This window comes from Solea senegalensis, unplaced genomic scaffold (assembly GCF_019176455.1).
Source record: "Solea senegalensis isolate Sse05_10M unplaced genomic scaffold, IFAPA_SoseM_1 scf7180000015468, whole genome shotgun sequence".
Taxonomy (NCBI): Eukaryota; Metazoa; Chordata; class Actinopteri; order Pleuronectiformes; family Soleidae; genus Solea; species Solea senegalensis.
The window spans coordinates 66-12,500 of record NW_025321338.1 but is presented as its reverse complement, the minus strand read 5'-3'; the positions used below and the strand labels follow the sequence as shown (position 1 = coordinate 12,500).

General features: G+C 39.9%; 1 protein-coding gene across 7 annotated transcripts; it reads right to left on the bottom strand.

The window, feature by feature from the left end:
- Window positions 1–48: 48 nt before the first annotated feature.
- Window positions 49–12,035, bottom strand: LOC122762290. Of its 7 annotated transcripts, XM_044017485.1 has the most exons (16): window positions 11,666–12,035; window positions 10,630–10,745; window positions 10,394–10,550; window positions 10,036–10,228; window positions 9,774–9,863; window positions 9,101–9,157; window positions 6,215–6,256; window positions 5,666–5,764; window positions 4,852–5,004; window positions 4,604–4,726; window positions 1,958–4,061; window positions 1,638–1,679; window positions 1,324–1,413; window positions 1,195–1,211; window positions 866–979; window positions 336–427 (listed from the first exon to the last, which is right to left on the bottom strand). In XM_044017485.1, the coding sequence occupies exons 1-16, from the start codon at window positions 11,887–11,889 to the stop codon at window positions 410–412; spliced, it is 3,639 nt and encodes a 1,212-aa protein (XP_043873420.1). In that variant the 5' UTR covers window positions 11,890–12,035; the 3' UTR covers window positions 336–409. The 7 variants fall into 7 exon arrangements, with proteins under 7 accessions (XP_043873415.1, XP_043873416.1, XP_043873417.1 ...); XM_044017480.1 differs by lacking the exon at window positions 1,195–1,211 and having other exon boundaries at window positions 49–427; XM_044017481.1 differs by lacking the exon at window positions 1,195–1,211 and having other exon boundaries at window positions 49–427; window positions 1,958–4,055.
- Window positions 12,036–12,435: the final 400 nt, after the last annotated feature.

The following is a 12,435-nucleotide window of genomic DNA, read 5'->3' as shown; positions in this document are numbered from 1 at the left end:
ATGATTACGGGAAAACAAAACTGCAATCATTACTGCAAAGTTAAACAGATAAACAAACATTTGACTTTGCCAAACATGTACTTGTTTAATGTGTTGTTGACTGCTAAAACCACAGCAGCTACTTTAAACTACAGTACATTTCAAAACATTTAAACAAAGTATAGGACCCAAACTGAAAATGTGTGTCCATACCTCTGATCGTTGAACTGCTTTCATTAGAATTTTCTTCTCATGGTAGTTATTCTATTTTTGATGAAATATTTGACTGCTTTCCAGTCTCTTTTTTGTAGCGCTTGCGGTTCTGAAGCAATGCAGCGCTCACAGTCCGCTTTACCTGGAACATCTTGCCTCACAATGAACTTCTTCAGGTGTTTTTCTACTGCAGCAATTTCCTCTGGTGTCCAACGTCTCACAGGAGCTTGCTTACCTAAGTAGGCAGAAAGAGATCACATTTTGATTAAATTGATAATTTGCAGAGCTGTGATCTGTAGCTCACAAGGCCACTAACTGCACAAAACGAGCTTCCACTCTGTTGAAAGTAAATTCTTCCAAATTTGTTTGCTGATCGTAAACTTTTAAGTGTGACAAATTTGCAATTAACTCAGGAAATCAGAAAGGGGGCAAATACTTTTTCACATATATATTCAAACCATTGTCACACATTGGGTCTTATTCCCTTTCTGGGTAGGAAGCTATGTTAGGTGTATTAAGAATTCAGAGACATGCTTTTATTCAATGATATAACCATCAACATTATTATTTTTTAAGGCAACCAATAGACCATTTTCACTAAAAACAAGGTAAAAGACGTTAAAAGCAATTGAGTGGCACTGGCCCAAAAGAGGATGCAAGTCCCAAAGCTTACCTCTCTTTCTTGCAGACACACTCTGGTTTTGGACTTGTGATGTGGAGGTACATTCTTGCAGGGATGATGTGCTGACCTCATCTTCTGACCCCTGTTGTCCTGGCATACTGACATCTAGAACAGGAAGAACTTTATTAAAAGACATAAAATATGAAGAAACAGTCAGTACAGTGATTATTTAATCAAATCAAATTCTATTTGTACAGCCCAAATTCACAAAACACATTTTGCCTTGGAGGGCTTTACAATCTGTACTGCCAGTTTGCGTCTGCCTTTAGTTCACTGCAATTTGAAGGCAGAAATACTCAGAAATGAAATGTCACACTTACTTTTCTGCTGATATGTCCTGTAGCATCAGAGAAATGCCACATAAACAACATGAAAAACACAATTTTCATCGGAGGGGGTCTTTAAAGAGGAGTGTTCAAGATCAATCTTCTTTCATCGTTCAAGCTCACCTGTTGGAGACACTCTCTGGTTTTGGACTTGTGATGTTGAGGTACAGATGTTCAGGGATGACATACTCTCATCTTCTGACCCCTGTTCTCCTGGCAGAGAAATGTAATATTGTTACTATACTTTGACAATACAGTGCATCATAGAGTAGATTTCAATCCCAGACCCCTGTCTTGCTGAACCAGACTTGCACCCCCGAGACAATGTACTATATTTTGTATCCTTGTCTTCACATAATGTCAGGAAATAGTGAATCAGGGAAACCTGAAAATAAAATACATAAATACATAAATCTCCATGACCATTCATCACATACCTTCAATGTCCTCTTCTAAAGGCCCCTCTATGCCGATGGTCTCTAAAATATTAATTGATATAATATTATTGAGTTGGAAAGCTGAGACTGTGGGCAATCTGGCAATCAAGAGCAGAAAAAAAATACAGTTTGTGTATGCATGTCTAAGTTTGACACGCATTTTTGCATATGTAAGGTCTTACGGAGGAGGATATGATTTTAAACTTGCAAATTACCTGCGTACAATTCAATTACTTAAAAAATCCAGTTTTAGTCACTTACTGAATGCTGAAGACTAAATATCATATATTGCACCTTTAAAATATAAAAAGTCTTAGTACCATTCACGTCAACTTGAATCTCATCCAGGCTCTTTCCTTTGTATTCTCCTAGGCGTCCCTGTTCCATTGCCAGAAGCACTTTGCTGATTTTGGCCAACTGGAGGGTGCCCTCCGGAAGGCGGTAGTGCTTTCGGTGGACAGCAATATTATGGCCAAGGAAGTCTGCCAACTGATCGAGTTCTGTGGTCTTAAGGTTCAATACAGTAGAGAGGGTGGCGATATGTTTCCTTAGTCTTGTTGATGTTAATGCTTTAGGATTTTCAAGGTGATCACATTCGTTCACAAACTGCCTTATGCAGTCACAAGCCCTTATGTAATGGACAGAGTGAGGTAATGCAAACAGATATCCATTTTCAGACAGCACTCCACATTCTTCTCTCTTCTCAGTCAGAGCATCAAGTGACTCTCTCATGATTGGGGTTAAAAGAACTGGAACCTTTCTTCCTCTCTTTCCTACAATTGTAATCCTTACAAAATGCTTGCACAGCTTCTGTTCAAGCGGTGTAAGGGCCAAGCTAACATCACCATGTGTGTCTGATGTGTCCTTTGATAGATACGCAGACAGAAGCATCCTGGACACTTCCCCTCCTCTCCGCCGGTTAAACAGTACAACTTGTGTGAGGGTAACTTTTGCAAGCTCCTTCCAGTTTGATGGTGATGAGTGTTTTTGCAGATCATTCAAATGTTGCTGCTGTTTCTCAGCTAGATGACAATGAAACTTTTGAATATCTTGTGTGAAAGGTAACAGTAGAGGAGCATTCCATTTGGTCTGGTCAAGTTGAGTTAATGCTTGGCTTGCAATGTCAAATCTCCAACTTTCTTGATAAAGCAGCGCAAACTCCTCAGCATCTTGAGTAGCTTGTTTATCTTTCTTTTTCAGGCCTTCGGACTTGATAAACATGGCCAAAGAATACAAGCTGTGTCCAACCTTGCGAGCAAGAGACGGACATTGGTATTTGCCAGTTTGCTCACTGAATCCAGATAGGCTCTTTGCAGCAGTGACCACCTGACTGTACTGTTCAGGTTTTATGAGTTCTTGGATGGTCTTCACATGTGTAACTTGTCTTGCTTTCAATAACAGCCTGCCAAGCTCTCTCAGTTTTTGCCGAATATACTGGTGTTGACTGACCACCTTCTCGTTCTTCCTGAACAGTCTGTAACCATATTCAAGAATACAGCGGGCTTCTTTAATAGCAACTGCAATCCTGTCTTGATTCATAACACTTAAGAACTTCCAATAAGCATCATTAAATCCAGGTGGAGCAGGTTCAGCGAAAGCACACAAAGATAGAACACGAGTTTTACCAGGTTTACTACTCTCAGGTTTGAAGTTGCAAACCTGAAAATGCCGCCACATTGCTCTTCTTGAGAACAAACCATAGCAGTGAATACAATGTGCAAATTCCTGTCCTTCAGATTTTTTCTGTGGTTGCTTCCATGGGATGAGTTTGCCTTTCTGTGTCTCCAAAACCTCACTATTGTGCTCAAAGTTCCCCTTATTTCGTATATAGTCCAACTGCAGTTTCCTTTCTTTTGAGTTCTTTGGCAAACTGAATGCTTTTGCAACATCTGTTTCATCTTGGTGTTTACGCCACAAGTGCCTTGACATTTTCTGGACAAACTTTCTGCAATAAAAGCAGAAATGTTTTTTGTTGTAGCTTCTAGACCCATCCATCTTCTTTAATACTGGATTGACATACATAGACTGCTCTTCTTCCAGGGGCATTGAAACACTCACATCCTTTTTAGAATATGTTGCAACTATTTTCTTTTCATTACCATCAACTCTGCTATTCGGAAATATTTGTGTGGGGTCATGACCTGTTTTAAAGGGTCTCTTCTGGCTAAAATCAAGCTGACTCCGACTGGAAGACCTGCTTCTTTTCTGCTTGGAGGACTCACTTCCACTCTCCCTGGGCATAAACTTGCTCCGACTGGAAGACTTTCTTCTGCTCTCACTAGATGCACCTTTGTTCCTTTTTTTATCTTCCAGGGTTAATTCCAAACTGCTATCACTTTCTGTGCTTTCGTCCTTGGGACATGGAATGTACTCATCTTCACTGCCAATGTTAGAGTTATCTGATTCCACAAGAGGCATCTGAATCTTTAAAAATAGAAAAAAAAAAATGTAACTCATTTTGTAACATATTAAGTGTAAACAATCTGAGTATACTTTAATTGTATATGCATACAGCGTGAAGATAAATTCTCTATGGAGCCTTCTATACTGAGTATTTTAAGTTGAAGTAAGTGTAAAGAAATAGAAAGACATACTGCTAATTAATGTTAGACTAAAACTTTTACTAAAAACTAGGTATTGCCATTTTCATTTACTTTAAATGAAAAGAACCAGGAGGTCTGTCTGACCGTTAACATTGGTTCTGCCAGCGTTTCCAGTCAGACACGATCATATTGCATGTATTGCACGGGTTAGAGTATCAACGGACATGAAAATTAAGGCCCGATCCGACCCAGTTAGAGTACATAAAGTCCAAGCCCCGGTACTACACCATTGTGCATACAGTTGTGAGAAAAAGCAAATATTGCCTATATCCTTCATTAAAACCTTGAAACAATTTGAATATGTCATATATACACAATAAAGCATCAAAATGATACAAATACAAGAATCAATTAAAGACTTACAGGATGGCGAGAGCATCTTCTCAGCCTCTGTGAATCCCTTTCAGGCTTAGAAATCAAAGTGCCCTCTGTGCTGTCATCACTTGAATCGTAGAGACAGCCAGCAAAATCTTGTAGTCGATCCATCTGCAAAGGGAAAACATGAAGATATGATTTTCCCTTTTTGTTGACACGATAGAAAAACAAACTGCAGGGAAAAGTGCCCATCAGCTATGTACTCATACTGTTTTAAATAGATTTTAGGAGCTTACCATAATGCTTTTTGTGCGTCTCAGAGGTGGAACAAGTTCATCATCTGATTGCTCTCTGGAATGGTTGTTTGGAGAAGCCTCATCACAGGCTTCTTTCAGAACAGTTTCATCTGAATCGCACAAATGACGAGAAACCTCTGGTCCACTGTCCATCTGCAAAAAAAAAAAAAGTATGTCAAGTAGGGCTGGGCGATATATCGAATATACTCGAAATATTGAATATACTCGATATATTGAATATACTCGGTATATTGAATATACTCGATACATTAAATGTACTCGATATATCGCGGCTTGTTGTCTGTGTGATGTAGAAAATGACTATATCATGAAACTTGAGTGTTGTGACGCATTTGCTTTCAGCCGCTGACATTTAACTCCACTCCTCTCAAATGCTTTCTCGTCTCTCCCTCTCACAGACAGACAAAACAAGAGCACCTAGTTACATACGTCAGTCTGATACGTGCAACTTCACACGCCCTTGCCCAGCAGAGGAGGACAAATTCATTCCGAAGATAACAGCACATGATCCATCGTCTGGTGGTGGTTTGGTTTCAACTTAAGGCTAAGGCAAAATATCGAGATGTATCGTGACATGGCCTAAAAATATCGCTGTATTAATAAAAGGCCATATCGCGATTATTAACCTACGATTTTAGGATTGTTAAGTAGTTTTGATCATGACATGATCTGACCAAAAAGCTAAATACAGTAAAGAAATGTAAACAGTGGCCCAGTAGACAGTGGAAGTATAACAGCTTCATACAAGTCACCACAGATATTGGTGATGGATGCGTCTACAATGTCATTTTACCTGTGCGTTAGTCTCATCCGGCTTTGATTCCATGTGGAACATCTGAGGTAGAGGGCTGGTCTCTGTCTCTGCTGCTGCAGGAGTCTGAGGGTCTTTCACCTGAAATTTAGATAGCAGACAAGAAGACAATTAGAACACATTGTAAATTTTGCTTTCAAACTCATAACAGCTCAGACAGTGTGCAATTACAAATGTTAAAATCAAACTTGAGATTATGTCAGGTTCTGGACAGTGCCATAGGAACAGTTTGAGTGAGAACCACACGGAAGGGCCCCACATGGGAGAGACTAGAAACATACGAGTGGTGTGTTACAGTATGTTACCTGGTCTCATTGAGGAGAGACGAGAGAACAAGTGTGTTTGTGACATAAAAGACCCCATAAGGACATGACTGGAAACATGCGTGTGTGTGTGACATTTACTGGCCATTATCACACCACCCAAAAAGTAATCCTGACAATGTGAACATTGACCCATTTTGAAAGAAGAACAGCTTCATACAAGTCACCACAGATATTGGTGATGGATGCGTCTACAATGTCATTTTACCTGTGCGTTAGTCTCATCTGGCTTTGATTCCATGTGGAACATCTGAGGTAGAGGGCTGGTCTCTGTCTCTGCAGGAGTCTGAGGGTCTTTCACCTGAAATTTAGATAGCAGACAAGAAGACAATTAGAACTGACAGAAATCACAACTGTATGTGGAGACATTTACAGGCTAATAAGGTTACCTAATGGTTAAACAGTTTCTGAAACAGCACAGACCTTCACACTGAGAGCACAACATAGTCTTTCTAAAGGTAGTAGGCACCTCTCATAACCTATGATAAGGATTTACAGTGGGTCACATTGTAAATTTTGCTTTCAAACTCATAACAGCTCAGTGTGCAATTACAAATGTTAAAATCAAACTTGAGATTATGTCAGGTTCTGGACAGTGCCATAGGAACAGTTTGAGTGAGAACCACACGGAAGGGCCCCACATGGGAGAGACTAGATACATACGAGTGGTGTGTTACAGTATGTTACCTGGTCTCATTGAGGAGAGACGAGAGAACAAGTGTGTTTGTGACATAAAAGACCCCATAAGGACATGACTGGAAACATGCGTGTGTGTGTGACATTTACTGGCCATTATCACACCACCCAAAAAGTAATCCTGACAATGTGAACATTGGTCCATTTTTAAAGTAGAACAGCTTCATACAAGTCACCACAGATATTGGTGATGGATGCGTCTACAATGTCATTTTACCTGTGCGTTAGTCTCATCTGGCTTTGATTCCATGTGGAACATCTGAGGTAGAGGGCTGGTCTCTGTCTCTGCTGCTGCAGGAGTCTGAGGGTCTTTCACCTGAAATTTAGATAGCAGACAAGAAGACAATTAGAACTGACAGAAATCACAACTGTATGTGGAGACATATACAGGCTAATAAGGTTACCTAATGGTTAAACAGTTTCTGAAACAGCACAGACCTTCACACTGAGAGCACAACATAGTCTTTCTAAAGGTAGTAGGCACCTCTCATAACCTATGATAAGGATTTACAGTGGGTCACATTGTAAATTTTGCTTTCAAACTCATAACAGCTCAGTGTGCAATTACAAATGTTAAAATCAAACTTGAGATTATGTCAGGTTCTGGACAGTGCCATAGGAACAGTTTGAGTGAGAACCACACGGAAGGGCCCCACATGGGAGAGACTAGAAACATACGAGTGGTGTGTTACAGTATGTTACCTGGTCTCATTGAGGAGAGACGAGAGAACAAGTGTGTTTGTGACATAAAAGACCCCATAAGGACATGACTGGAAACATGCGTGTGTGTGTGACATTTACTGGCCATTATCACACCACCCAAAAAGTAATCCTGACAATGTGAACATTGGTCCATTTTTAAAGTAGAACAGCTTCATACAAGTCACCACAGATATTGGTGATGGATGCGTCTACAATGTCATTTTACCTGTGCGTTAGTCTCATCTGGCTTTGATTCCATGTGGAACATCTGAGGTAGAGGGCTGGTCTCTGTCTCTGCTGCTGCAGGAGTCTGAGGGTCTTTCACCTGAAATTTAGATAGCAGACAAGAAGACAATTAGAACTGACAGAAATCACAACTGTATGTGGAGACATTTACAGGCTAATAAGGTTACCTAATGGTTAAACAGTTTCTGAAACAGCACAGACCTTCACACTGAGAGCACAACATAGTCTTTCTAAAGGTAGTAGGCACCTCTCATAACCTATGATAAGGATTTACAGTGGGTCACATTGTAAATTTTGCTTTCAAACTCATAACAGCTCAGACAGTGTGCAATTACAAATGTTAAAATCAAACTTGAGATTATGTCAGGTTCTGGACAGTGCCATAGGAACAGTTTGAGTGAGAACCACACGGAAGGGCCCCACATGGGAGAGACTAGATACATACGAGTGGTGTGTTACAGTATGTTACCTGGTCTCATTGAGGAGAGACGAGAGAACAAGTGTGTTTGTGACATAAAAGACCCCATAAGGACATGACTGGAAACATGCGTGTGTGTGTGACATTTACTGGCCATTATCACACCACCCAAAAAGTAATCCTGACAATGTGAACATTGACCCATTTTGAAAGAAGAACAGCTTCATACAAGTCACCACAGATATTGGTGATGGATGCGTCTACAATGTCATTTTACCTGTGCGTTAGTCTCATCCGGCTTTGATTCCATGTGGAACATCTGAGGTAGAGGGCTGGTCTCTGTCTCTGCTGCTGCAGGAGTCTGAGGGTCTTTCACCTGAAATTTAGATAGCAGACAAGAAGACAATTAGAACTGACAGAAATCACAACTGTATGTGGAGACATTTACAGGCTAATAAGGTTACCTAATGGTTAAACAGTTTCTGAAACAGCACAGACCTTCACACTGAGAGCACAACATAGTCTTTCTAAAGGTAGTAGGCACCTCTCATAACCTATGATAAGGATTTACAGTGGGTCACATTGTAAATTTTGCTTTCAAACTCATAACAGCTCAGTGTGCAATTACAAATGTTAAAATCAAACTTGAGATTATGTCAGGTTCTGGACAGTGCCATAGGAACAGTTTGAGTGAGAACCACACGGAAGGGCCCCACATGGGAGAGACTAGATACATACGAGTGGTGTGTTACAGTATGTTACCTGGTCTCATTGAGGAGAGACGAGAGAACAAGTGTGTTTGTGACATAAAAGACCCCATAAGGACATGACTGGAAACATGCGTGTGTGTGTGTGACATTTACTGGCCATTATCACACCACCCAAAAAGTAATCCTGACAATGTGAACATTGACCCATTTTGAAAGAAGAACAGCTTCATACAAGTCACCACAGATATTGGTGATGGATGCGTCTACAATGTCATTTTACCTGTGCGTTAGTCTCATCTGGCTTTGATTCCATGTGGAACATCTGAGGTAGAGGGCTGGTCTCTGTCTCTGCTGCTGCAGGAGTCTGAGGGTCTTTCACCTGAAATTTAGATAGCAGACAAGAAGACAATTAGAACTGACAGAAATCACAACTGTATGTGGAGACATTTACAGGCTAATAAGGTTACCTAATGGTTAAACAGTTTCTGAAACAGCACAGACCTTCACACTGAGAGCACAACATAGTCTTTCTAAAGGTAGTAGGCACCTCTCATTACCTATGATAAGGATTTACAGTGGGTCACATTGTAAATTTTGCTTTCAAACTCATAACAGCTCAGACAGTGTGCAATTACAAATGTTAAAATCAAACTTGAGATTATGTCAGGTTCTGGACAGTGCCATAGGAACAGTTTGAGTGAGAACCACACAGAAGGGCCCCACATGGGAGAGACTAGATACATACGAGTGGTGTGTTACAGTATGTTACCTGGTCTCATTGAGGAGAGACGAGAGAACAAGTGTGTTTGTGACATAAAAGGCCCCATAAGGACATGACTGGAAACATGCGTGTGTGTGTGACATTAACTGGCCATTATCACACCACCCAAAAAGTAATCCTGACAATGTGAACATTGACCCATTTTGAAAGAAGAACAGCTTCATAGAAGTCACCACAGATATTGGTGATGGATGCGTCTACGATGTCATTTTACCTGTGCGTTAGTCTCATCTGGCTTTGATTCCATGTGGAACATCTGAGGTAGAGGGCTGGTCTCTGTCTCTGCTGCTGCAGGAGTCTTCACCTGGATTTCAATTAAACAAGAATCAAACAAACTGATGTTAAATCATATCACACAGATCAAAGATCACATGCATTCCCATAGATAAACTCATATGGGAAACATGATAAATATTGGACAAAATTTGCTTTTACAAGATGGCACAAAATATTCATGCTTAATCTAACCAACTCACCATACTGCGCCAAGGCCATTTTGCATCACCATAGCTGTAGTCAATTTCAGATCCTATCTCTATTTTCTTCAGGGCAAAAAGGCACAAGTGCGGCTTGTTGTTTACTATGATTTTTCTCATGACACAATTTGGATTTTTGTGGTTGTCATTGACTAATCTTCCAAGAGATCCATCTTCTTTAGATGCATCAAGGCTGAAAAGTATAAGAAAAATTATAACAGGGTTATAATTATCAGTTTTGTTGGAAGACATATTTTTAGTACTTGTGCTTTAGTTCAATCATTAACTATTAAAAGTTTATTTCAGGGTTAACTTAGAATTTCTCTAATCTATAAAAAACATCTCTTTACATGCTCACCACAAGTGACGGTTCTGCCACTCAAAATCAAAGAGAAATGTGGAGTCAATCTCTGAGTACGTTAGTGACTGGCATTCTTCCTGTGTGAGGAGTTTACCCCTGTACTCCAAAACAAAGTCCCCTGGTTCAATGGGCTGCGTAGCAAACACTCCTCTTCCTAGAAGAATATAACAAAGAAAACGATTCATTTGCTTTTGAAATGCACAAGTTCTTTCAAGGAACCTTCTACCACTTACCTTTGAAACTGTCTATGAGTCTTGACATAAATCCAGACTTGTCAGTGCAAGACAGAATATATGTCTTTGCATCATCTACAGGCTTTATCCTTCTCCTCCTTTTGGACATAATGGCTCTGTGAAAATATTTTAATTATTACTACACATACGATATAAGAGATTTGTTCAATGAGTTCAGTTTATATTGTCATGAGTTGCCTAGATTGCTAACTGCTGATATACATAAAACAATTTTTGAAAACAAACAGTAGAGTTTCCTCTAGGTTTATGGCATGTTGTCCTCTTCTCTCTTTATCAGGCTATAGGTGTGTGAGATTGTGTGTTTGTTTGTGTGTCAAAATGAAATAGCTTTGCTTAAAGTAGATCAATAACATCATTATTTGCCCCTAATGAATGTCAAGTTAATTTCATTTATCAAAAAACTTCAACAGATGTCATTTCAGGTCACTTTTCCCATGTTTAATTTTAATTAATAATGAAAATAATTATCTTATTTAAGCAAAGATAAAAAAGAGGTCACTTAATTAGTTAAAGAGTTAATTTATAAAGCTCTAGCACTTTTGGATTTCATTTTCAATTTTAGGGAGTTGATATACAGTTTAATTTCATTATAGTAGCATGTAAAGATGGGTATTTTTTATAAAAGTAGACAAAAATGTATCATTTCATTTATATTTATACATTTCTAGACTATTAGACTTTGTGCCTTATATAATTTGTCTTATATAATTGTCTTAAAAAGATCGCTAGCTGCTAATGTTAGCAGCTAGCGATCGCTAACGTTAGCGCTAATGTTAGCTCGCCCATTATATTGCTAAGTTAGCAGCTAACCGCGAGTAGCTAACGGTAGCAGCAAACAGTTATTGTAATAAACTGTAAAAAAAAATCGCGAGCTGCTAATGTTAGCGCGCGTATTATATAGCAAACACCAGCAGCTAAACACAACTAGTTTACACTAGCAGCTAACAGTTACTGTAATAAATTAATTAACATAACGAAGATATAAACGATATAAATCCAACAAATTCACACCTACCTGTTGCATGCTGTCAATCTTGAGCTTGATCTTCCTCTTCTTCTTGTTAAAACCCTACCCACTTCCTGAAGTGTGTAAACAAACTTCCGGTGTGTGTGTGTCCGTACCTTCCACCTTACAAGCTCCGGGGGGCGGTAGTGAGCAAAAAGTTTACACACACTTACACACACATTTCCAGTTTTTGTGACCTTGTGGGCCAAGTGAAAAAAAAGCAAGAGGGGCATCAGGGGGGGCTGCAAAGCTCATTTTGAATGAAAACCGGTGTGGGGCCCACCATTTAGGGCCCCATACCGGTTGTGGGCCCCCCGCGGTGGGTGTGCTCCATGCGGTGGGACCCCATGAAGTAAGATATGTAAGTGCACACACACACACACACTGGGCTGCTCTCAGACTACAGTCTCATCTTAAATTCACCACATTTCACTGTTTTTTTCCCTCAAAGACACTGATATGTGTCATCACTCGATTGCAAAAAAATATAACCAATTGTTTTGCTCTTGGGGCCCCCTGGTGGTCACGGGGCCCTAAGCAGCCGCTTACTCGCTTAGTTCGCGGATGCCTTGGTCCGGGTTCCCCTAACCCTGAACCAGATGTGATTGACAGCTGGAGCCTTGCTGTGATTTTATGTAATGTTATTTGTTCTGTCAAACAAATACAATCAAAAACAAAACAACTGAGCACGTGTTTACTTTTGGCGTTGATTCTTAAGCATAAAATAACTTCAGACTCACTGGTAGACGAGGAATAGCTCCTCCCACTGCTGTCACTCA

Bases quoted from the DNA above. Each gene is read 5' to 3' on its own strand.
- LOC122762290 (XM_044017480.1), bottom strand. From the start codon at position 11,889: ATGCCCCTCTTGCTTTTTTTTCACTTGGCCCACAAGGTCACAAAAACT. The intron at 4,727-4,851 runs GTAAGCTCCTAA...TTCCCTTTGCAG, and splicing joins GACGCACAAAAAGCATTATG to ATGGATCGACTACAAGATTT. The intron at 428-865 runs GTAAGCTTTGGG...CTGCCTACTTAG, and splicing joins TGTGTCTGCAAGAAAGAGAG to GTAAGCAAGCTCCTGTGAGA.